Source organism: Mobula hypostoma, chromosome 17 (assembly GCF_963921235.1).
Source record: "Mobula hypostoma chromosome 17, sMobHyp1.1, whole genome shotgun sequence".
NCBI classification, from domain to species: Eukaryota; Metazoa; Chordata; class Chondrichthyes; order Myliobatiformes; family Myliobatidae; genus Mobula; species Mobula hypostoma.
In genome coordinates this window covers 41,142,993-41,168,130 of record NC_086113.1, presented here as the reverse complement: position 1 = coordinate 41,168,130, position 25,138 = coordinate 41,142,993, and the positions used below count along the sequence as shown (strand labels likewise).

The 25,138-nt window shown below is 40.1% G+C and overlaps 2 protein-coding genes across 2 annotated transcripts in view; both read left to right on the top strand.

The window, feature by feature from the left end:
- eaf1 (ELL associated factor 1) overlaps positions 1–4,282 on the top strand; it is a 30,152-nt gene extending 25,870 nt beyond the window's left edge. The window contains exon 6 of the mRNA XM_063069785.1: positions 1,838–4,282. Coding sequence (XP_062925855.1) covers positions 1,838–1,884 — 47 coding nt within the window. The 3' untranslated portion in view covers positions 1,885–4,282. The remainder of the gene's footprint in view (positions 1–1,837) is intronic.
- Positions 4,283–5,642: 1,360 nt separating this feature from the next.
- Positions 5,643–25,138, top strand: part of mturn (maturin, neural progenitor differentiation regulator homolog (Xenopus)) — a 49,152-nt gene continuing 29,656 nt past the window's right edge. The window contains exon 1 of the mRNA XM_063069350.1: positions 5,643–6,003. Within this exon, the coding sequence (XP_062925420.1) occupies positions 5,842–6,003 (162 nt within the window). The 5' untranslated portion in view covers positions 5,643–5,841. The remainder of the gene's footprint in view (positions 6,004–25,138) is intronic.

Below are 25,138 nucleotides of genomic sequence, written 5' to 3'. Positions count from 1 at the left end.
ATTAGTCAATATCAAGCCAAAGTTTTTGAAGACTATCCAACCACTTTGTCCCTCTAGGCTGCTCCGCCATTCAATTATGATCCTACCTGATCTATCTTCAGTCATAATGGACACCCATGTAGACTTCATCTCCCCACTTTTTTTAAAAACCCCTTAAGTTACCTGCAATAATATAGCCTCCACAACTCTTTTGTATAGAGAATTTCAGAGATTCATTACTCTTGAGAAGAAATTCCCAAGCATCTCAGTTATAAATGTTTCTCCTGTCTTGAAACTGTCCCTTCTCCCATTATTGGAAATGTCATGCCCTTTTAGGGTCTTATATTTGGATAAGATCACCTGTCATTCTGCTAAACTCCAAAAAGAAATTATTGATCTAATGTTTTGAAAGGGCAGCTCTGTAAACTCAGGTATTGGCCTCAATTAATAGTATAACCTTACTTAAATGAAAGGACTAAATTGCCAGGTGCAGCCTCATGAACAATTTGTACGATTTAACAAAATATATTTAAACTACAAGGGTTCAGCTGACCTTGATTTTAAAAAAATGGTTTTTTTAAATCACCATTATCATTAAAATTTTCCAGCTAATTTTTTGATGCCTTTTACATGAAGTGAATGAGGATAACAGGTAAACTCAAGAGATTCTGCAGATGCCGGAAATTCTGAGTAGCATACACAAAATGCTGGAGGAACTCCACGTCAGGCAGCAGCTCTGGATGAGAATAAACAGTGTTTTGGGCTGAGACCCTTCATCGGGACTGGAGAGTAAGGGGACAGAAGCCAAAATATCAGTGTTGGGGTGGGAGGGGGGGAGTACAAGCTAGCAGTTGATAGGTGAAATTAGGTGAGGGGGAAGTGGGGGAGGGGGGATAAGTAAAAAGCTGGGAGGTGATTCATGGAAGAGGTAAAGGGCTGAAGAAGTAGGAATCTGATAGGAGAGCACCATGGAAGAAAGGGAGGGAGGACAGACACCAGATGGAGGTGAGGGGGAGAGAATTGGTGAGAGGGGAACCAGAATGGGGAATTTAAAAAAAAAAGGGGGAGAGGAGAGAAATTGCTGGAAGTTAGAGAACTCTATTTTCATGCCATCAGGTTGGAGACTACCCAGACGGAAAATGAATTGTTGCTCTTCCAACCTGAGTGTGGCCTTATCGTGGCAGTAGAGGAGGCCATGGACTGACATGTCGGAATGGGAAGGAGAAGTTTAATTGAAATAGGAAACCACTGGGAAATCCAGCAGATAGAGCAAAAGGTGCTTGACAAAACAATCCCCAATCTATGTCGGGTCTCACCAATGTAGAAGAGGCCGCATCGGGGGCGCTGGATACAAAAGATGATCCTAAGAGATTTGCAGCTGAAGTCTTGCCTCATCTCTAAGGACTATTTGGGGCTCTGAGTGATGGTGAGGAAGCAGATCTAGAGGAAGGTGTGGCACTTGTCACGCTTGCAGGGATAAGTGCCAGGAGGGAGATCAGTGGGGAGGGACGAGTTGACCAGGGTAGCTCCTCCTCCTTGTAATACCTATTTTTAAATCTCATAGAGGAAATAAGTGTTTTTGCCACCTCAAATTCCTCCTTCCTCACTCTAGCACTTTCTCTTACCTGTAATTTATCAATGGTTTTCAGGGCTGTCTGGTCTTTGTACACCAAAATCGAATAAACTGCAAATAGTTGGCTGATCTTTTGATACAAGTGGAACTGGACTCTCACTTCTTGGGTACTTGGCCCACACAGGAGTTAATATTGTCCCAACAGGAACAACCACAAAGTGAAAATAGATGTTAATAGTTGCAAAATGACAACCACTTGTTAATAACACAAATCTTTATTTTCAGGAAATGACTTACAATTGAGTGAATCTGGGAGTGACAGTGATGATTAAGGACTAAGGAAAATAGACCACCTACCTCCGTACTGATCGAACAGGAGAAATGTGCTGATGCATTATTCAATTTTGTGTAAAACATTTATTATGTGTGTCCTTACTGCAGTTTTAATATGGGGTGATAAATGCAGTATATTTTCAAAAAATGTATTTAATTGCTTTTTAAAAGTTAAGTTAGAGAGACATTAGTTTTACTTGTATATTTTGTCAAATATTCTAATTAATTTTCTGAAGACTTGTTTATCTTTTAAATGAACTAAATGGTAAACTTGCATATTCAAAACTACCAAACAGAGATGGACTTTAATGCTAAATCATGCAACAAGGGCGATGTCCACCCTAACGTAATGTTTAATTATACAATAAGTTTATACGAGTATATCATACCAGATGTCACGCAGTGTAGAAATCCATTGGCAGAGTCACTGTCTACAAGTACCAAGATGGATGGGAAGTTCATGATGTTTAATGGTGGGAACCAATAGTGGATTAAAAATAGTAATTTAAGAACCACAAATGGGCATTGACAACTCTTGAAATTAACAGCAACATTATTTCCTAAATCTTTGAATTTTGCTGGTGAAATAAATTGCTAGACTAGGGTTTAATTTTCAAAAGCAAAACATTTTGTATCATAAAAATTATTTGCTTGTACTTCTTGAGCAGCATAACCATCTTTTTCTTTAATGAAAGAATTTGTGTGAAACTGGATATTCTGACTGATCTCCCATATTGCAGTTTTAGCAGTTCGATGCACAACTGGAATTTGTTGACCTATTCAATTGGGAAAAAAAATGTTTTAAGCTACGGTTATTTTTTTAAATATGTATTTACTCCATGATGCCCTTCAACTTTGTATCTATGAAATATAAAAAGAAGCTTTACTACTTAAGCCTGATCCTATTCTCTCTTTCTGGTCACAAAAATTGTCTATCATGGCTTGAGTGAGTGGGCTGGTGATTCCCCTCCCAGAGCTTCATCACTAATTTTGCAGTTTAAATGCTCCATCTACTTTTGTGAGATTTCTCTCTGTTGTTCTCTGCAGCTTAAGTTCAGGACCTGAGTATCTGTGGTTAATGATTTGTATTTTCATGTGACTGAAAGATCATTCAAAATTTCCAGTTGAAACAGAAATATAGTATCAATCTGCCATTGCATCAATTTTCAATGGTTTTCAAATTCTAACAGTTGAATCCTTTGAATAAAAAGAGATTCTTGTATCCAACAAGATGTTAGTAAATTTGGAAGCTGTTTTATGTGCTCTGACAAGATTGGGTGTGTAGTACCGTAAACATACTAAATGCTTCAGTTCACCAAACCAGAAAGCTTTGAATTAAATGTGAAATGATAGTAGATACATTAAGAATTTGTTATATCCTGCTAAATAATAAATGGAGAAGTGATTAACTGAAACCACCTGATTTCTCCATAACATTAGATAGGTTGGAAGTAGAATTTTTTTTCTCCACTCACTGTTTTGTTTATTTTTTCTCATTAAAATATTCCATTTAGTGACTATTTTAAGGCCATTTGTGTTATAGCCTACTCTACAGTTCTTCTATCCTTTGTCTTTGTATGTTTCCTTCAATTACAGTTTTCTATAAGAAGCAAATTCAACTTCTACATTCTAAAAATAAATCTGAGAACCTTAATTTATAACTTCTCAAGGCTAACTAGACAGGGCTACCTGAGAAATCTGATTATCTTGTATATTTGTAGTTCTGATAATATAAACGTACCAGTATTGTCACAGACCGATAAATTTAAACATTTGACCATATTAATCCCCAGTTTGCTAATGTCTAGCATGCTATAGGATTATTCCAATTTAACACACATATTCTTAATTATTTTCTGTTGTTTTCATGCAAGTGAGCTTAGTAAAGCAGCTTGATTCTTCTGTGTTGTTCTTTAGTTACTTAAGTCTGGTATCTAAAGTACTGTATTCTCACAATCCAAATCTGTCATATTAAATATGTTTTTGGTTTTGCCTAACAGGTAGAGACTTGAATGAAAAGTGAGAAATTACTTTTGTAGATTTGAAATTTTAATGTTATAGTGCTTCAGCATAAATGTTATGTTGATCAAATCTTGCAGCTCATGGATCCAGGTTGGGCAGGAAAGAAACTCCTGTTCACCAGCTTTCTTTATTTAAAGCAACTTCACGCTTTAAATACATATAAAGAAATGTTCATATAATGTCTTTCAAATAATTTTTGAAACACTATCTGGCCTAATGCGGTGTCAAGTGTCCTATTACTTGGCCTACTATTAACATATATACTGGATTTGCTTTCTAGAGTAAGATTGACTTTAATGTTTATTGTGCAATTTTACACTACTTGTAAATTGTGACTTGTGCTTTTTATCCCCATCTTTCTAAGTTGATGGAAAAGAATTATAGTGATTATATGAGGTATCCTGAACAATCTGCATTTAGTTTGGTTTATCCTGAACCAAAAGCAATTTTTGTTGTCAATTCAATGTTTCACTGATTAAATTATAAGAGAATTAGTTTTCTGCAGGACATAGGACACAAATGTCAAATAGGCTACATTGGGTAATGACAAGAAATTTTGCAGAAATCTTGAGTTGGAGAAACTCATCAAGTGCAGGCAGCATTTATGGGGGGGGGGGGGGATCAGTACTGAAAAGGAAGGCAGCACCTAATTTCTTAGTTTGGTTTCTGTTCCAGTCCTGCTTGAAGGGTTTTGGCTGAGTTCCATAAGATGTAGGAGCAGAATTATGCCATTAAGTTTGCTCTGCCATTTCATCATGGCTGATTTATTATCCTTCTCAACCCCAATCTCCTGCCTTGTAACCTTGGATGTTCTTTCAATCAAGATCCTTTCAACCTATACTTTAAATGTAGCCAATGGCTTTGCCTCCACAATCATTGAGACAGATCTGTGTATAGGAGGATGGGGAGAACTGGCATTAATTCCACCTATTTGGTTATGTTATGTAAAACAATATGCAGGTTCATAAGAAAGATGTCCATATTGAATTCAGAGTTCAGTTTAGTTGAAGGGTGTGGTCATTCCTATTAATCTGCCTTAGCCTGGGTGCATAACGACAAAGATGTTTCCATGAAGAAATGTGCTATGAAGAAGAGTAAAGGAATGAAGGTTGGTACAGTATTTGTTTCAATTACAAAAGGGCAACATCCATCAATTTTGACATTAAAGTGTATTTTCAAGTCTTTCTACCCAGTTTGACTGAACACTGGAGAAGCTGTACTGACGGGGTAGTAGGCTTTTGAAAACAGGAATTCAGAAAGATCTTTCACTTAGTGCAAGACTAGAAAACAGCATTTTATATGTATTCATTAAATGGTATTTGTTTAATGTTATAAAAAAAACCTGACAGCTTTAATAGTAGCTATTTAACAATTTAAATCCACAAATTAACGGTAGGGATTGCACTTCTATTCCTTCAGCTATTGAACCAACAATATTACTATTTACGTTGCGGTACAGTGAGGAGTTGGAAACTATTTCACTGCTTATGGGATGTTGTAATTACTTAAGTTCATTATGTACACTCTTAGAACTCGATAAATGTAAAGCTAATAGATCGCCGGCAGAATCAAATCCCAGTATTAATTGAACAGGCTACCAGTGTCCTTGAAGGATGAAGAGTAGAGCCCCAGGCTGTACTCATGCTTGCAGGTTACTTTGCGCAGCACGCACCAGTATACCCGCCCTCTCCCGCGCTTGGGTTTGTGCTCGGGGAAGGTACGAGCACTCGGGACTGGGGGGGAGGGGGGAGGCAGTCGGCTGCAAGCCGTCGGGAAGGCGGAAGTGCGCCACAAGGCGAGCGACGAGCCGCGAGAGAAATAAAACAAAAGCGCGGTGCGCTCCGTGGGCCGCGCTCCATTCTAGACTGATGCGGCGGGCGAGGTCGCGGCTGAGGTAACGGAGGACGCGCGCCCGCACCGGAGATCCGGCGGCCATGGAATTCCAGCAGTTCGTCGACATCGCGGACAAATGGTGCTACAACACCCCGTTCGAGCTCATCGCCACTGAAGAGGCCGAGAGCCGCCTGGATTTCTACGCGGATCCCGGCGTTTCTTTCTATGTCCTGTGCCCAGACAGCGACTTCAGGGATAATTTTGTGAGTTGTCCCGGGCTGGGCGGGTGCGGTCTGGTTGATTCTCTTACATCGTGTTTCACCCGGGTGTTCCCGGTCAGGTTTAGCCATGCTGTAGCCACTTGCTGCGTCACGGCTGCCGGTTCCGTGGTACCCTTGTTTACCGGGCCCTTCCATATACGTCTTCTCTTCACTCACCCGAGCCCCATCCCTGTTGCTGTCACGTTAATGGCAAAACCTCACCAAGGCAACCCCACCATTCAGCCTTTCTCATTCCTGGCCAGAATCTCTCCCTGGTTCATGGTAGGGGTCTCCGCCCCTCCGAACCGTGGCCCCTTCTCCAGGTCGGCGCTCGGCGTCCTCGTTTCTGGGTAATGCTGCAAAACAAAGACCAGGCAGCGGACCTTGCTGCATGGTTCTTGTCACTTTATGATTCTGCTTACTAAATTATGGGGTGATGTGTTTACAGCTGTGTAGGGGACTAGGATTCATGTCCACACTCCGTTATAAACGCAGTTGTGTAATGCTGCGGCTGATGTTCGTCACTCCTCCGGTACCTTTAGTGCTTATGGCTGTTCTTTTCCACATCCTCTTCGAAAAGTTATACACTTGCATGATGTCTTAAATATGCAATCTTATAACTACGATGTTAGTATTGCCAAGTTTCGAATTCGTTACTGGCAAACAACAGCTTGCGAGCCCATTTTGCATGTCGAATAGATAGTCTTAATTGATGTCGGATTTCTGCCTGTCCACCCTCTTGACTCCATAAACAATGCTGAATGAGCGGACTTCATTGTCTGTGCAAAAAAAAGAGTCGCCTCCTACACAATATTATGGCATGATACAATTGTTGTTCACATAAAATAATTTAACTCCCATGCTGGCTTGACATTGTGACTTGACTCATTGCATTGCCTCCAGAAGCATACTGATATGAAGTATGAGTTTTTATTATTTGGTGTATTGGTTCAGGTGTATTAGTCACCCCTCATCCTCCTCCACTCCACCAGTGAATAGCCCTAGATCACTGTGTAATCTAGGCAGCATCCTGGTAAATCTCCTATGCGCCTTCTCTAGAGTTTTCATATCCTTCCTGTAATGAAGTGACCAGAACTCCAAATATGTCATTAGCTAGGCAATCCAGAATTTCATATGAGAAAATGGTATATCCTGTACTGCTGCAGTTGTGTAGTGTAACTATACACATGTGTCAGTACGAAGAATTATTTCCCCAGTAGGATTGTATGGAACTTCAGATTTTCATTCCCCAGTACCTGTTGAAACTTTAGAAAAAGTTGCGGTCACAGGTAGCATCGAAGAAACCTTGACAAGTTACTGTAGAGCATCTTGCAAGTGTTGCACTCTGGAATAATGATGAGCTGGTATTTAAGGAGAGAAAATTTAACATGCAGAATGAAGTACCAATTTACTGGAAGTTGCTTGAGTGTTGGTGTTGCATTCAGATAGTGAAAATTAATCAGCCATGCTCTTGATTTGTGCCTTGTAAACAATAAATGGCCTTGGAAAATCAGGAAGTGAATTGTATCTCCATAGAATATCCTGCCTTTGATCCAACCATGTTATGAGGTAATTAATTAGATCAGGCAAGATGAGTATCTGTTTAATGATAAGTAGCAGATATTCATGGTGGAGGATTTACTCTGACTGTCAGAGTTATTTAGACTGGCATTGTTTTAGTAGTTGTTTGGCATAAAAGTGAGCTTGCAATTTATTAACACAAACCTTGGTCTTGCTTTATTTTGGGCATGCCCTTCTATTTTTTGGGGAATTTATGAGTTTAACACAAAATTATTTATTTTTGTTTTGAATTGACATTTAGCTAGATAACCATGATTCTCAGTGGATTAAAGATGGATAAGTAGATAAATTGCCAAAAGGTTGCTAGAGAAAGTGTTCTGGGGGGAAAACAGTGCATCAGTCCATTGAAAGGGCCAGAATAGTTGAGGGAGCGGGGGTTGTACAGACAGTAGCATAGTCAATCATAAAACTTGGGTGTTTAAAACATGTGCTTAAATAGCTAACTTTGCTTCTGAATGTACTGCTGCTGCAAAGCAACATATTTCACAACGTATGCCAGTGATATTAAACCTGATTCTGATTTGTAGCAACACACATCAAAGTTGCTGGTGAACGCAGCAGGCCAGGCAGCATTGTAGGAAGAGGTGCAGTCGACGTTTCAGGCTGAGACCCTTCGTCAGGACTAATTGAAGGAAGAGTGAGTAAGGGATTTGAAAGTTGGAGGGGGAGGGGGAGATCCAAAATGATAGGAGAAGACAGGAGGGGGAGGGATAGAGCCAAGAGCTGGGCAGGTGATAGGCAAAAGGGGATTCGAGAGGATCATGGGACTGGAGGTCTGGGAAGAAAGACAAGGGAATAGGGTTCCCCTAGTCCTCACCTACCACCCCACCAGCCTCCGGGTCCAACATATTCTCCGTAACTTCCGCCACCTCCAACGGGATCCCACCACTAAGCACATCTTTCCCTCCCCCCCCGCCTGCATTCCGCAGGGATCGCTCCCTACGCAACTCCCTTGTCCATTCGTCCTCCCCATCCCTCCCCACTGATCTCCCTCCTGGCACTTATCCGTGTAAGCGGAACAAGTGCTACACATGCCCTTACACTTCCTCCCTTACCACCATTCAGGGCCCCAAACAGTCCTTCCAGGTGAGGCAACACTTCACCTGTGAGTCGACTGGGGTGATATACTGCGTCCGGTGCTCCCGATGTGGCCTTTTATATATTGGCGAGACCTGACGCAGACTGGGAGACCACTTTGCTGAACATCTACGCTCTGTCCGCCAGAGAAAGCAGGATCTCCCAGTGGCCACACATTTTAATTCCACATCCCATTCCCATTCTGACATGTCTATCTACGGCCTCCTCTACTGTAAAAATGAAGCCACATTCAGGTTGGAGGAACAACACCTTATATTCCGTCTGGGTAGCCTCCAACCTGATGGCATGAACATCGACTTCTCTAACTTCCGCTAAGGCCCCACCTCCCCCTCGTACCCCATCTGTTACTTATTTTTATGCACACATTCTTTCTCTCATTCTCCTTTTTCTCCCTCTGTCCCTCTGAATATACCTCTTGCCCATCCTCTGGGTCCCCCCCCCTTGTCTTTCTTCCCGGACCTCCTGTCCCATGATCCTCTCGTATCCCCTTTTGCCTATCACCTGTCTAGCTCTTGGCTCTATCCCTCCCCCTCCTGTCTTCTCCTATCATTTTGGATCTCCCCCTCCCCCTCCAACTTTCAAATCCCTTACTCACTCTTCCTTCAGTTAGTCCTGACGAAGGGTCTTGGCCTGAAACGTCGACTGCACGTCTTCCTACAGATGCTGCCTGGCCTGCTGCGTTCACCAGCAACTTTGATGTGTGTTGCTTGAATTTTCAGCATCTGCAGAATTCCTGTTGTTTCTCTGATTTGTAGCACTGAAATTAGTAATGAAGTTACACCTTAGGAACAACATTTGCAAAATTTGTTTTTCTGACATTCAACATGCCAGTTCTGTTTAAGATTTTGCTTTGGGCGTAGTCTCTCAAAGTTTTGCACTGTATACAATGATTTTTGACCTAATTTTTGTGCAGGTTATCTAAAGGACTTGGTTTCATTTTCTTGGATTTTTTTTGAGTATTTGGTATTAATTATTTATGTACTTCTGTCCTTACAAGTTATAAATACAGATTCTAGTTTTAACACTTTTGTAAAAGGCTGTGTACTTCTTGATCAAATATTTCTCTGCGTTAAAAAGTCAGTTGAACTCTTCTGTTATTTTGATTTCCATTAATCGTGTAACTGGTTTTCAGTAAAACAATCTTGTGATCAGATTCCAAAGATTTGTCTTTCACACAACACAGTGGATTTCTGTTAATTGGCCCATTGGTTAATCAGGGCAGCCCCTTATTTGGGACAACTCTTGAACAAAATTTCACCGATACAGTTGCTGGGATTCCCTTCATTTATTTGGGACACTGTGATGCTTAATTCGGACAGGAGACTTGCTGAACAGGTTCTAACTAGTAGTGACTAACTAACCAACAGTGATTAACTAGTATTAAGTAGTAAGATGATTTCAAATTCTTTTGCTTTCTGCGGTTTCAAGCATTTAGGCTTGGAAGATGAAACAATTTCACTACCTCAACAAGTTTAGGCTACAAAGAATTTGATGGTACCGACAATCATCTTGAATGTTACAATGAAAGTGAAGATTTGAAGAATGCCTCAAATAGCATTGTATAAAGACAGTCGATTATCTGCACTAGGTGTCTGCGCTGATTTTGTTCCTTGGTACACTGGATGAATCCCTGCATTGATAACTATTGGAAACCAAAATACAGTTTTATAGTACTGTAGTACCACCAGTAGTGTTCTAATATATTTTCTGTGTTTCATTTAAATACATAATTTGTTACTGTTTTTCTCTTTAATACCTTTTTAACTATTTCCATGAAGCCTCAGCTAATTAGTGCTGCTGCTTAAGTGGACCAAACTGTACTGGTCCATATGTGTACCAATTAACCAGAATGATTATTTGTTGCTTATTACATAACAGATTCTGTTCACTCTAGAAGGGTGACCTAAGTATTTTGAGACAATTTAACAGGTAGGTGGTAATTATCTTTTTGTATGAAGGAAGTGTTTTATAGTTGAGGTCCAGATGAGCCTTTGTAAAAGATCAGTGCTTATATTGCACATTTTTTTTTAATATATCAAGGTCACTGCATTATATTGAAGTAGCCTGGATGTTTAGGCACTTAAAATTGTGGAAGGGTTAAAAAAAATAACATGCTGTATGTTTTAAGAAAAGCCTGCTTAGATTTAAATGTCCAAACTAGTTTTAAAAAGTTCAGCTAATGTTTAACAGAAAACAACATCAAACTTTGAAATATAAAACCAGTGACCTACTTAAAATCACTAGACATCGTTAATCTGGCTAATCCTTTAGTAAATTGTATTTGCAATTTCCACTTTATATTCTTGTGCCCCTGTTCTATAGAAGCGGAAGATTTCACAATTTTTTTGGTTTCTGGGAGGTAGGCTGTATTTGCTCTGCGGCTGACAGAGATTGCTTTAGACTTGATTACCCCAGTGATTATTCCTCTTCTTCCCCCACCATTAGCCTCATGGCTTTGACAATTGGCAAACTTGCCATTCTATAATTAAGGGTAAGTTTTGTATATATTCTAGACCTCACTGATGCACCTTGGATCCATGTCCTTGAGCCCTTTAAGTTTAAAAAAACATTAGCCTGGATATTACAGTTTTAATGACAGTGAAATCATTGTGGTTTGGCATTATTACACTACGTAGCGACAATTTAGTTACTCATTTAGTAGTTTGCATGCATGCATATTTCAACTCAGAAATCCACAAGTTTTTTTGAGGGATTTGGTGCTGCCCTACTGTTAATGGTGCTTTACAGCCACTTCTGTTATCAACAGAAATCAGTGAAATTTTGGAAATTTAAAGCATTTGCAAGCTGTCCTTGCAAAATACTCTGAAAATGTCCTCTTAGTGAAATGCAATCCTGTGATTGCCAAAAAAGCTAGAAATACTTGGTGGATGGGGAAATATATGGTGTGTTGTTAAAGCAATAGTTTGTGTTTTGGTTAGTGAACATCAGAATGAGATATCTGATGAAAGATCATTAGCATGAAATTTTAACTCAGCTCCATGATAGATATTGCCCAATCAACAAAATGTTTTCAATATCTTCTGCTTTTTATTTCAGACTTTGAGCATCAATGGTATTGTCATTTAGTAAGCCGTAATCATTGTACAGTAAACTCTAAAGGCCCACTAATTTTATAGGTTGTATTGTAGAAGTTTATTTAACATAAAAGATTTTTAATCCTTGTTAAGATTCTAACATTATGCACTTTGCAAAATGTTTAAATTATAATTCAGAAATTTGTCTTTTTCCCTTCCTGGGGTTTGCTATCTGAAAATTCATTTTGATCAGCTGCCTTAAGGCAGCTTGATGTCGTTAAAGCTCCCAGGGATCATTATTTGAACTGACGCTTGACTGCAAATGAATTCCATAAAAGTAAAGTCTGCCATAGAATTCGATGGATCTTCTATAATTTTTTTCTCTTTAAATCAGTTGTAATTGCCATTGCTTAATCAGTAACTGAAATTCATGTTCTCACCTGTACAATCTTTATCCCACTGTAGGATATCCTGTCATATTAATGCACGTAGAAACATAGAAAATAGGTGCAGGAGTAGGCCATTCGGCCCTTCGAGCCTGCACCGCCATTTATTATGATCATGGCTGATCATCCAACTCAGAACCCTGCACCAGCCTTCCTTCCATACCCCCGATCCCCGTAGCCACAAGGGCCATATCTAACTCCCTCTTAAATATAGCCAATGAACTGGCCTCAACTGTTTCCTGTGGCAGAGAATTCCACAGATTCACCACTCTCTGTGTGAAGAAGTTTTTCCTAATCTTGCTCCTAAAAGGCTTCCCCTTTATCCTCAAAGTGTGACCCCTCGTTCTGGACTTCCCCAACATCGGGAACAATCTTCCTGCATCTAGCCTGTCCAATCCCTTTAGGATTTTATACGTTTCAATCAGATCCCTCCTCAATCTACTAAATTCCAATGAGTACAAGCCCAGTTCATCCAGTCTTTCTTCATATGAAAGTCCTGCCATCCCAGGAATCAATCTGGTGAACCTTCTTTGTACTCCCTCTATGGCAAGGATGTCTTTCCTCAGATTAGGGGACTAATTGTATTGCACACAATACTCCAGGTGTGGTCTCACCAAGGCCTTGTACAACTGCAGTAGTACCTCCCTGCTCCTGTACTCGAATCCTCTCGCTATAAATGCCAGCATACCATTTGCCTTTTTCACCTTCTGCTGTACCTGCATGCCCACTTTCAATGACTGGTGTATAATGACACCCAGATCTCGTTGCACCTCCCCTTTTCCTAATCGGCCACCATTCAGATAATAATCTGTTTTCCTATTTTTGCCACCAAAGTGGATAACTTCACATTTAACCACATTAAATTGCATCTGCCATGAATTTGCCCACTCACCCAACCTATCCAAGTCACCCTGCATCCTCTTAGCATCCTCCTCACAGCTAACACTGCTGCCCAGCTTCGCGTCATCCGCAAACTTGGAGATGCTGCATTTAATTCCCTCATCCAAGTCATTAATATATATTGTAAACAACTGGGGTCCCAGCACTGAGCCTTGCAGTACCCCACTAGTCACCGCCTGCCATTCTGAAAAGGTCCCGTTTATTCCCACTCTTTGCTTCCTGTCTGCTAACCAATTCTCTATCCACATCAATACCTTACCCCCAATACCGTGTGCTTTAAGTTTGCACACTAATCTCCTGTGTGGGACCTTGTCAAAAGCCTTTTGAAAATCCAAATATACCACATCCACTGGTTCTCCTCTATCCACTCTACTAGTTACATCCTCAAAAAATTCTATGAGATTCGTCAGACATGATTTTCCTTTCACAAATCCATGCTGACTTTGCCCGATGATTTCACCGCTTTCCAAATGTGCTGTTATCACATCTTTGATAACTGACTCCAGCAGTTTCCTCACCACTGACGTTAGGCTAACCGGTCTATAATTCCCCAGTTTCTCTCTCCCTCCTTTTTTAAAAAGTGGGGTTACATTAGCCACCCTCCAATCTTCAGGAACTAGTCCAGAATCTAACGAGTTTTGAAAAATTATCACTAATGCATCCACTATTTCTTGGGCTACTTCCTTAAGCACTCTGGGATGCAGACCATCTGGCCCTGGGGATTTATCTGCCTTTAATCCCTTCAATTTACCTAACACCACTTCCCTACTAAAATGTATTTCCCTCAGTTCCTCCATCTCACTGGACCCTCTGTCCCCTACTATCTCTGGAAGATTATTTATGTCCTCCTTAGTGAAGACAGAACCAAAGTAATTATTCAATTGGTCTGCCATGTCCTTGCTCCCCATAATCAATTCACCTGTTTCTGTCTGTAGGGGACCTACATTTGTCTTTACCAGTCTTTTCCTTTTTACATATCTATAAAAGCTTTTACAGTCAGTTTTTATGTTCCCTGCCAGTTTTCTCTCATAATCTTTTTCCCCTTCCTAATTAAGCCCTTTGTCCCCCTCTGCTGAACTCTGAATTTCTCCCAGTCCTCAGGTGAGCCACTTTTTCTGGCTAATTTGTATGCTTCTTCTTTGGAATTGATACTATCTCTAATTTCTCTTGTCAGCCACGGGTGCACTACCTTCCTTGATTTATTCTTTTGCCAAACTGGGATGAACAATTGTTGTAGTTCACCCATGCAATCTTTAAATGCTTGCCATTGCATATCCACCGTCAATCCTTTAAGTGTCATTTGCCAGTCTATCTTAGTTAATTCACGACTCATACCTTCAAAGTTACCCCTCTTTAAGTTCAGAACCTTTGTTTCTGAATTAACTATGTCACTCTCCATCTTAATGAAGAATTCCACCATATTATGATCACTCTTACCCAAGGAGCCTCTCACGACAAGATTGCTAATTAACCCTTCCTCATTGCTCAAAACCCAGTCTGGAATAGCCTGCTCTCTAGTTGGTTCCTCGACATGTTGGTTCAAAAAACCATCCCACATACATTCCAAGAAATCCTCTTCCTCAGCACCCTTACCAATTTGGTTCACCCAATCTAAATGTAGATTGAAGTCACCCATTATAACTGCTGTTCCTTTATTGCACACATTTCTAATTTCCTGTTTAATACCATCTCCGACCTCACTACTACTGTTAGGTGGCCTGTACACAACTCCCACCAGCGTTTTCTGCCCCTTAGTGTTACGCAGCTCTACCCATATCGATTCCACATCTTCCCGGCTTATGTCCTTCCTTTCTATTGCTTTAATCTCATCTTTAACCAGCAACGCCACCCCACCTCCTTTTCTTTCATGTCTATCCCTCCTGAATATTGAATATCCCTGAACGTTGAGCTCCCATCCTTGGTCACCCTGGAGCCATGTCTCTGTGATCCCAACTATATCATAATCATTAATAACAATCTGCACTTTCAATTCATCCACCTTATTACGAATGCTCCTTGCATTGACGCACAAAGCCTTCAGGCGCTCTTTTACAAACTCTCTTAGCCCTTATACAATTATGTTGAAAAGTGGCCCTTTTTGATGCTTGCCCTGGATTTGTCGGCCTGCCACTCCCACATCTCCCACATTTATAAATCTCTCAATCTTTGAAAACTTAATTTCTTTAAATTCAGCTTGCTTTACTGTTTTCCCTTTAGTTAGTGGCAGATTCTAAAGTTGTCAGAAGTCTATTCGATAGAATTACTTGTGTAATTTTTTCCATATTTGCTTAAGCATTTTTTCTTCAATAACAGTTTCTTTGACCGAGATTTTGTTAATGAACCTAATCTTCTTTGCTTGACTTTTTCAATTTTCATATTACATCTTTAAAGCTCTTTGAAATATGCTAAATGTGTGAATTCTAAATTGAATTAAGTCTGAAGTAATACAGTAGAAGTGGACTGAAAACAGCTATAAAGGTAAATGGAAGACTTTTTTCCAAGAGAGTAGATAATTGGATCCAAAATTCACTCTGCATGCAAAAGGTATTGCTGGGACTTATGTGTTTAATAATATAGGAGCTCATTTGCATGTAGGGATTGTCAGTAAGTCAGGTGTGTGTAACCTGGGGATAATCTGTACTGCTTGCTTAATTTGGTATATAATATAGGAAAGGTATGATTGCACTTAAAGATACAAGATTTATAAAGATGCTTCCAAGATTGGAATATTATGGCAATCCAAAAAGTTGAGATGTTGGGTTTATTGAAGTGTTGTAGAAATATGTTTGCCCTAATTATTGATTTTCCTTAATGAAATGAAAAAAGGGGATGCTGCTGTACAGTTAATTCAGTTAACATAATTAGGGGGGAGTCAGATTGTGCACTTTAATGTCCTATAAACCGAAATGGATCGCACATCATTTTTCAAACTTTTTTTAGTTAAGAGGGTACTGATGAAATTTGGCCAAAGAATGACAGGCTATGACCAAAATTGATCTTGTAGAATAGTAAATATTGGGTAACTCAATCCTATTCACTACGTTGGTGCCAACTCCAAGATGATTTCACTGCCCTGTAAGGTAATTCCCATTTCTCCTTTGACTTCTGTCTCTCTAACCTGCTGCATTGTTCGAACAAAGCTCAAAGTATGCTGGAAGAATATAGCACCACATCTTCTGAATGACGTGTTACTGCCTCTAGGGATTGTCGTGAAATACAGCGATATCAAGTAGTTAGTCATTCTTGACATTTCCCATCTTCTGCTATTTCCCTCTCTAATTATTCTCTAGAATTTGCCCTACCACTGCTGTTAAATTGCCCTGTAATTGTTGGGTTTAATCCTACACCCTCCAGAACAAGGATTTGGCATTTGTAGTTTTCTAGTTCAAGATACCATGCATTAGGGTTTATTTTCACTTTCAGCTGATGCTATCATTAATTGTAATTCAATTTCTCCGGGTCTGCACTCTATCGCAGCTCTTCCTTTTCCCTTTCCTTATCCCTTTCCTGATGAATTGTTAAATCAATACTGGGAAAAGTTAGAAATGAAGCATCATTAAGTGGAAGCATTTGGTCTGTTTCTCTTTGTGCAGGTGCTTTCTGACCTGCACAATCTTTTTGTTTAATAATGACTAATGAGGTAAATATAATTAGCTTAACTCAGATGTACTTTAAAATGGAGATTATTTTCTGAATCTTCACTTGTCAGAATAATTTTTAGTTAAATTTTAATGTACATCAACTTCTGTTGGGAAAAAATGGGTGAAGTTGATAGATACAGTAATGGCTGTAAGACCAAATAACATCCCATTGTAAGTGCTGAAGACTACTCTTCAAATTAGCAACGTAACCAGGCCATTCCATCATTTTTCAATACTAATGCAGTGCTGAAATCTGCCCTGCAATGTGGAAAATTGCCCAGATATGTCCTGTTCACAAAACGTAGGACAGATCCAGTCTGGTTAATTATTTGTCAAATTGGTCTTCTCAGTCATTGGCGGAATAATGAAAGGAGTCGTCAGTAGTGATATCAAAGGCAGTTATTCTCAACTCTGGAATTCAGCTCTCTGGTCTATGAGGTCTGGAGTGGACTGATTCTAAATAAGCCTAAATGGGTCATCAATGACCAAGTTATTGATTGGTATGTCACTTGATGGCATAATTGATGACTTTGTTCATCACTTTGTAGCATTTGATTAATTATCAAGGAGCATTGGTAAAATTGAAGCCCTGAGTGCCAAATGGGAGATGCACTCTAGTGGTTGAACTTGTATTTTGCCCAAGAAAAGATGTCTGGAGTTGCTGGACATCAAACAACCCAGATCCATCATCACTGACTTTTTTTGAGCAATGCCTTGGATATTACAATCTTTAGCTGCTGTTTCAAAGATGTTCCTTCCATTGTAAAATCAGATGTGGGGATGTTTTGTGATTGTACAATGTTCCGTTAATTTGCAATTCAGCAAATTAAATAGTCATGTCAGCAAGCAGCAAGATGTACACAATATTCAGATATGTCCTTGTAAGTGGTAGGTAACATTTATGCCACAAAGACATCAGGCATGGAATATTCCCAAACAAAAGGGAGGCTTAGCACTTATCCTTGACATTCAAGCATTACTGTCACTGAGTCCCACATTAATGGGAAGCTGAGCTGGACCAGTCTTACATACCGCGACTACAAGTACAGAGGCTGGGTATCCTGCAATGATTAACTTGCCTCCTAAATGGGAGGTGTAATGAATAAATGTTATTTAGTATGTCATCCATACAAATCAATTCATCACATCAGTGGATTGAGGTATACAAGGAAAAGCCTCCTAATATCCAAAAATCCTTTCCATTATAGACAAGATGCAAGAGATGGAATACTCTCCATTTGCCTAGATGAGTTCGCTATTCATAGCTCAAGTGAAGCTTAATGTTATCCAGGGCAAAGCACCCCATTGGATTGGCAACATGTTATTTAAATATTCATTCCCTACACAGAGCCAAATAGATACAATATATATCAACTACACAGCTGGATGACAACAATGTCGCCTCCCGCCATTGACCTCTACAACCAAGTATGGTAAAGGTCACAGGCACTGCCATCAATTTGCATTGCTTGTCGTTCTTTTATCATAATTATAATTGTAAATCCTAGAAGACAAGAAAATCAGAGCAGGAATAGGCCACCAGGGCTTTCATGTGTGCCAAATTATTCAATATGATCTATGCTAGCCTCAACCCCTGTGTTTCCTATGTCTCAATTTCTTGATCTTTCAAATAGTTATCTTTCTCTACCTTAAGTATAACTAATAATCTTTCCTCCATCATCCTCGGGGGTAAAAAAAAATCCAGCAATTCAATGGCCTCTGAGATTAAATGTCAATGCACTTTAGTTTAAAGGAATTGTCCTCTTGTTTGTGACTTTCTCACTAGGGAACCAATCAAACTCTGTCAGTGTGGTTCTTTAATCAGAAGTTCCAGAGTAGTTCAAGAAGGCAGCCCATTATTACCTTCTCATTGGTAGTTAGGTGTGGGTAATAAAAGATGACCATGCCAGGAATGCCCAGATCTTATAAAATGAATTCAAAATAATTCAAACTTCCCAATTTTTGGATCAATAGAATTTGATACTGGCTTTTCATCAATATGAGATTGGTAGCTTCCAAAACAGAATTCTGCGGTTTGATTGTCTCCCCTTCTTGCCTGCTGATTTGAGTGGCACTGTTTACAATACTGTGCAAAAGTCTTAGGCACATATAGCTAGGGAGCCTAAAACATTTGCACAGTATTCTAGTCATTTTATGTAATTCACTGTACTACTGTAAAAAAAAATCATGGCTCGTGTGTCATGATAAACCTGATTCTGGTATGGGCCTCAGAGGGATCTCCAAGTTCTGTTGAGCACCTTTTCATTATATCTTACAACAAAACAATAATTAACTCAGAGTGGATCAATTATAAGCACGTTTATTTTACTTGCAGCAAGGGAAAGCTAGCACCACAGGAGCTGCTGATAGCTTTGAAATAAAAAACGGACAGCATAGTCACTCCTTTATACCCATGTGTTGGCTGCTGTGCACCAGTTCAAGGTCGGGGTGCATTCCATTTGCAGTGTATTTGGCATTCTTCCAGTAACGCTTCTGCTTGTCTTTCTATAGTTTGTCATATACTCAAGGTCCATCGGCATAATGTTGCACAAACACTATTAGCAAAGCATTCTGCTACAATACAGGTTCCATTTTGTTACAGACAAAAGTGCCATTTTGCTACTCCAAGTAAATAACTTAAATAACTTTTCCACATTCCCTCCTTTTTGTCATTTCATGACAACACTACATTTCATTAAATATGGTAATTGAAATATGAATATATGTATATAAAGCAGTGATGCAGTTTCAAGTCCTTATCCAAAATTCGCTTTTCATCCATCCACTGCAACAAGTACCCATTCCTTTCCTTAATATCCTCTCCTTTGTCCGGTTATTTCACACAAAATTTATTATAATGCCAATCGTTATAACATAGTGTAGAATAGTTGCCCATCATCCTCCCGGCATCTTCAGTGATCACCATCCAACTTCTGGAGTGTAATAGCTGTGATACTGACCCCCCACTTTCTTAATCTCGTTGGTAGCTTCTTGGATGTGATTTGTCAACTTAATTATATACAGCAACACAGAACAGCATGGCTTTGGATTTTATTCTATCCCTTTTTCTGATAGAATAAATCCAAAGCCATGCTCCTCTGTAATGCTACTGCACGAACAGCCATCAGTTCTGCCGACAAATTGGTTAATGCTTGTTGGGTTTGATCAAAGGCATAGGCGGTTTTATTGGCTATTTTCTCCGAAGCCGATGCCATATGCTCAGTTTCCTGAACATTCAAGCAGTCTCATATCCCAGAAAGGCAATCATCCAGTATTTCTTGGCCCCTGTTATGGTGCTGTCAGACCAGAGGGTGGTAAGGTAGTGATGCCAAGTGAAACATGTGGGGCACTATGGGGGTAAGATCACAGCAATCCTTCCAGATCCATGGCTCTCTCCGTTTCCCCTCATAGTCAGGGGACATGCCAGGCAGACAGGATAGGCACTGTAGCCACATATCCAGTAAATACTGTTCAATGAACAGGGAAGACTGAGATTTGTCAGGTCCATACATATACTAATACTGCTCCTCAAACAGGGGCTCCGGCATTTCCAGTTGCACAGATGTGTTACCTGATCAGCGCCTTCAGCTATTATGCCAGACAGTTTCATGTGGGGATCTGGCTACAACAATTGTGCTTAAAGGGGGAAACATACCATCCGTTAAAACACTTGTAATGGCAATTGGTGTCTGTCCTGTAACTCTTCAGAGTTTTCAGTGTGGCTTCCCTCATCCCCAAACTACACTCCAAGCCCCATTTGCTGGAATTAAAGGGAATCACCCACAGCAAAAATGGTGTACAAGATGATGAAAGGCATTGATTGTGTGGATAACCAGGGGCTTTTTCCCAGGGCTGAAATGGCTAACACGAGGGGGCATATTTTTAAGGTGCTTGGAAGTAGGTACAAGGGGGATGTCAGAGATAGGTTTTTTACACAGAAAGTGATCGGTGTGTGGAATGCACTGCCAGCAACAGTGGTAGAAGCAGATACAATCTTTTAAGAGACTCGTAGATAGGGACATGGAGCTTAGAAAAATAGAGGGCTATGCAGTAGGGTAATTCTAGGCAGTTTCTAGAGTAGGTAACATGGTCAGCACAACATTGTTGGCCTAAGGGCCTGTAACAAACTCATTCGTAAGGTCAGTGATGTTGTGGGGATGGAACTGGACTCTCTGACGGTGGTGTCTGAAAAGAGGATGCTGTCCAAGTTGCATGCCATCTTGGACAATGTCTCCCATCCACTACATAATGTACTGGGTGGGTACAGGAGTACATTCAGCCAGAGACTCATTCCACCGAGATGCAGCACAGAGCGTCATAGGAAGTCATTCCTGCCTGTGGCCATCAAACTTTACAACTCCTCCCTTGGAGGGTCAGACACCCTAAGCCAATAGGCTGGTCCTGGACTTATTTCCTGGCATAATTTACATATTACTATTTAACTATTTATGGTTTTATTACTATTTAATTATTTATGGTGCAACTGTAATGAAAACCAATTTCCCCTGGGATCAATAAAGTATGACTATGACTATATGCTACAGATTTCTATGATTCTATGATCATATAAAAAAAATCAATAATGACCCAGATATATTTATATCCTAAACATGGAGGTAATTCTATAAAATCCATCTGTAAGTGCATGAACAGTCCATCAGAGGGTGGTGTATGAGATCCTCCATCTTCACCAAATTTCCCTGGGTTTTGTAAAATATATAACAAAAATTGTTCACATCTGGATTTATAGCTTGCAATAAACCAGGGGCATACCACGTTTGATTCCAGGGAATGGGGGTATTGTGCCCTGCGGGGCAGAACAGCATTTGGGTTGATGGTCACTTTATGCAGCTCAGCTGTGAGCATCTTACCCATTCGGTTTGGCTGGAGGGTCCAAAGTTGCAATGGGGCCTTGAAGAATAAAGGTTCCACACCAGCATTGAACAACAACCCTCCTACAACTTCCTGTTAAAGGCTGCCTCTGCTCCTAATGTACTAGGAAGTGGAACAAAAAGCCTTTACCTTGTTCCATTTGCCACAGACTCCACCCAGTTGTTACCAGGACCTTTTGTTGTGGCAGTCCTTGCAGACCCTTAACCATTGGTCCAAGGTCCTTTTCCGTTTTACCTCTGGGAACTGCTAGTTAGGTGGGATTCCCTGTTCTCCTGATGTTTACCACTGAAACTCGTGAGGTAGTCACACTGCCACCGCAATACCAGAATCACCCACATATATTTCAGAAGTGTATAGAACAGTTTCCTTACTGATGCAGGGGTCCAATTTCTGATCCATAAAATGGTGATTTCTACCCAAGCCATAATAAGCTGTACAGTGCCACTTACCAAGTTACAGGTCTAAACAGAATCAAGTTTCACAAGTGCAGAGTGATCAGAAGTTAGAAAAATCCTTTGTTCTTACCCATTAACACAGTCTGGTTTCTTTCATTCAAACAACATATTCATCAGCACATCTCAACACAGATGTTTTAATGGTCACTTCTTTTTATCTCATTCCTTAATCTCACAATGCCTATGACACACAACATTCCTTGGGTTTACACAGTACATTAATGTTTACAGATAACCAATACACCCGGATTTCAAAAAAATTCAGCTATGAATCCCACTTGACATTCTCACTAACAGACCCACAGATCTCACGTGCTACAAGTTTAGAAAGAGTTAAATTATCACCTGACCTGACCGATAGTCAATCACTCATTGTTTTAGAAATCTCATATGCTACACCTAGTCAGCTTTGGTTTAATCTTCAGCCATTTCTGTAAAGGTAGTAATTTTAAACTTGAACTCCAGCATTATAGATGCTTTAATCTGTTTCCTGTGTTAATAAGTATTAATGGATCTTCAACACGGTCAGCTCTGGAGGCCAAGTCATTTGGTATATTTAAAGTGTTGGTTGATAGGCTCTTGGTTAGTAAGTGGGCAACGTTTGCTGGGAGAAGGCAGGACACTAATATATGTCTGAGGCTTTTGCACAGTACTGTACTTATGATTAGTGAATGGTACTAATTATCACTTAACAAAATGTCTCTAGTATTTTTGTCTTGTGAGCTTGTGACTACAGGCAATTTGTTGAGTGATCAAGAATTTGTCATGTATCACAAGTGACAAGCTGTGACATTGGCTACACTTGAGAATTGACTTGATTTGACATTATTGTTAGGTGGTCGCTATTAATTGGAGCCTTTGTCCAGTAATAGTCAAGAATTTCTTTACACTTGATTAGAAAAGCAAACTTGGTTGGCCTTCATCAATCATGGGATTGAGTTTAGGAGTCGAGAGGTAATGTTGCAGCTATATAGGACCTTGGTTGGAGTCCACCTGGAGTACTGTGCTCAGTTTTGGTCGCCTCGCTATAGGAAGGATGTGGAAACTATAGAAAGGATGCAGAGGAGACTTACAAGGATGTTGCCTGGATTGGGGAGCATGCCTTGTGAGAATAGGTTGAGAGAACTCAGCCTTTTTCCCTTGAGGACGGAGGATGAGAGGTGACCTGATAGAGGTGTATAGGATGATGAGAGGCATTGATCATGTGGATAGTCAGAGGCTTTTTCCCAGGGCTGGAATGGCTAGCACGAGAGGGCACGGTTCTAAGGTGCTTGGAAGTAGGTACAGAGGAGATGTCAGGGGTAGGTTTTTTATGCAGAGAGTGGTGAGTGCGTGGAATAGGCTGCCGGCGACGGTGGTGGAGGCGGATATGATAGGGTCTTTTAAGAGACTCCTGTAGAGATATATGGAGCTTAGAAAAATAGAGGGCTATGGTTAACCCTAGGTAATTTCTAAGGCATGGACATGTTCTGCACAGCTTTGTGGGCTGAAGGGCTTGTATTGTGCTTTAAATTTTCTATGTTTCTAAGCATCAGGGGAATTTTACACATTTTATAGACACTTATATATAATGTGCTGTGTGTGGGCCTCAAGAAAGCTTTTGACTGATGGCAAATGAGCATCTATGAAACTAAAAGGAATATAATTTCCTATATATCAACTCTGCTTATTAAAATCCTTGAGCTCTAGCAAAATTGTCAAGCATGACTTGGTTTGATTATATTATACTTTTCTAAATCACTGGATATTTCTTTCTTGGTAATAGATTCCAGCATCATGTCAGCAACATCTTGACAAGATAGTACCCTTTTTTTTGTTGCCTTCCTTTGAAAAACAGAATTATGTTTACTGTTTTCCAAACTTCTCCCAAGGTTCTTTGAATTTTGTAAAAATTTTCCTGTCTTCTGCAGGATATTGGGATCTCGTGATAATCTGTTTCTAATCCCATTCATTTTTCCAGTATCTTGTCCCTTGTGCTATTTTTGCAAGTTTTTCCATAATGTTTGAAAGCAGTCTATCAGATGCCTTGAGGATACAATGAATTCTGGTTAATTGGGACACGTCAGTTTCATGGAAGTAGTTTAAAAAGCTATTATAAAAAAAGACAAACTATTTTAACTGAGGAATAAATTATGTATTTAAATGAAATACAGAACAAGTTAGAACACTACCAATGCAACTGCAATACTATAAACTGTCTATTAGTTCCTAATAGTTATCGACAGGAATTCATCCGGTATCCACTGCCTTGGATGGGGTGTCCAGGGTGGCCTAGCACCTCTGGTGAATGGGCTTGTGTCCATTCTGAGGCAGCTCACTCACCTTCGGTACCCACTGGACACTCGGCTCTCACCTGTAGCTCCAAGTAACAGTTTACATTTGATACCGGCCAGATCCCAGTACACCGCTTCAACAGGCGGTCTAAACCAGGTAAGAGTAGCCAGGAGGCTTCATACCCCGGTGAAAAAGGGATATGCCTGTCCTAGCATATGACGTCAGCTCCAGGGAACTGGGTAATGAGATCAACAGTGCGATGTGGTTCAGCAATGCTTCAGGGAGAGCAAAGGGCATGATGAGGCAAAGAAATCAACCAAAGAAGACCCCAGTTTTTAATGACTACTTGTACTACTAGACCCGGACTAATGAAGTCGAGAGAGTGGAACTGACCCAGTGCAATGGCTTTTCCACTTTAAAAATTTTCCCCACAGGTTTCACTGTCATCGTTGGATACAACAGAGAACCAACGTGCTGTTGTGTTCTTTTGATTGACTGTAAATGAACAAAATATGCGCAAACACCTGGTGTAGATAATGAACTGCCTTTATACAATACAATGCAATACATACAGTACTCCAAATATGCATTTTCATTGTAACATTCAAGGTGATTGACGATACCTTCAAATTCTTCATAGTTCCTAACTTGCTGAAGTAGTGAAATGGTTTTATTTCACTACTGGCCATTTTTGACATCGCCAAGTTTGAATGTTTTAGACAAAATGGCAAAACCTTGGATCTGTAGCAGGGGCAATTTACTTGAATAGTACAGAAAATGAGAAATAACATTGTAACAGATCTGAGAAGCTGGTG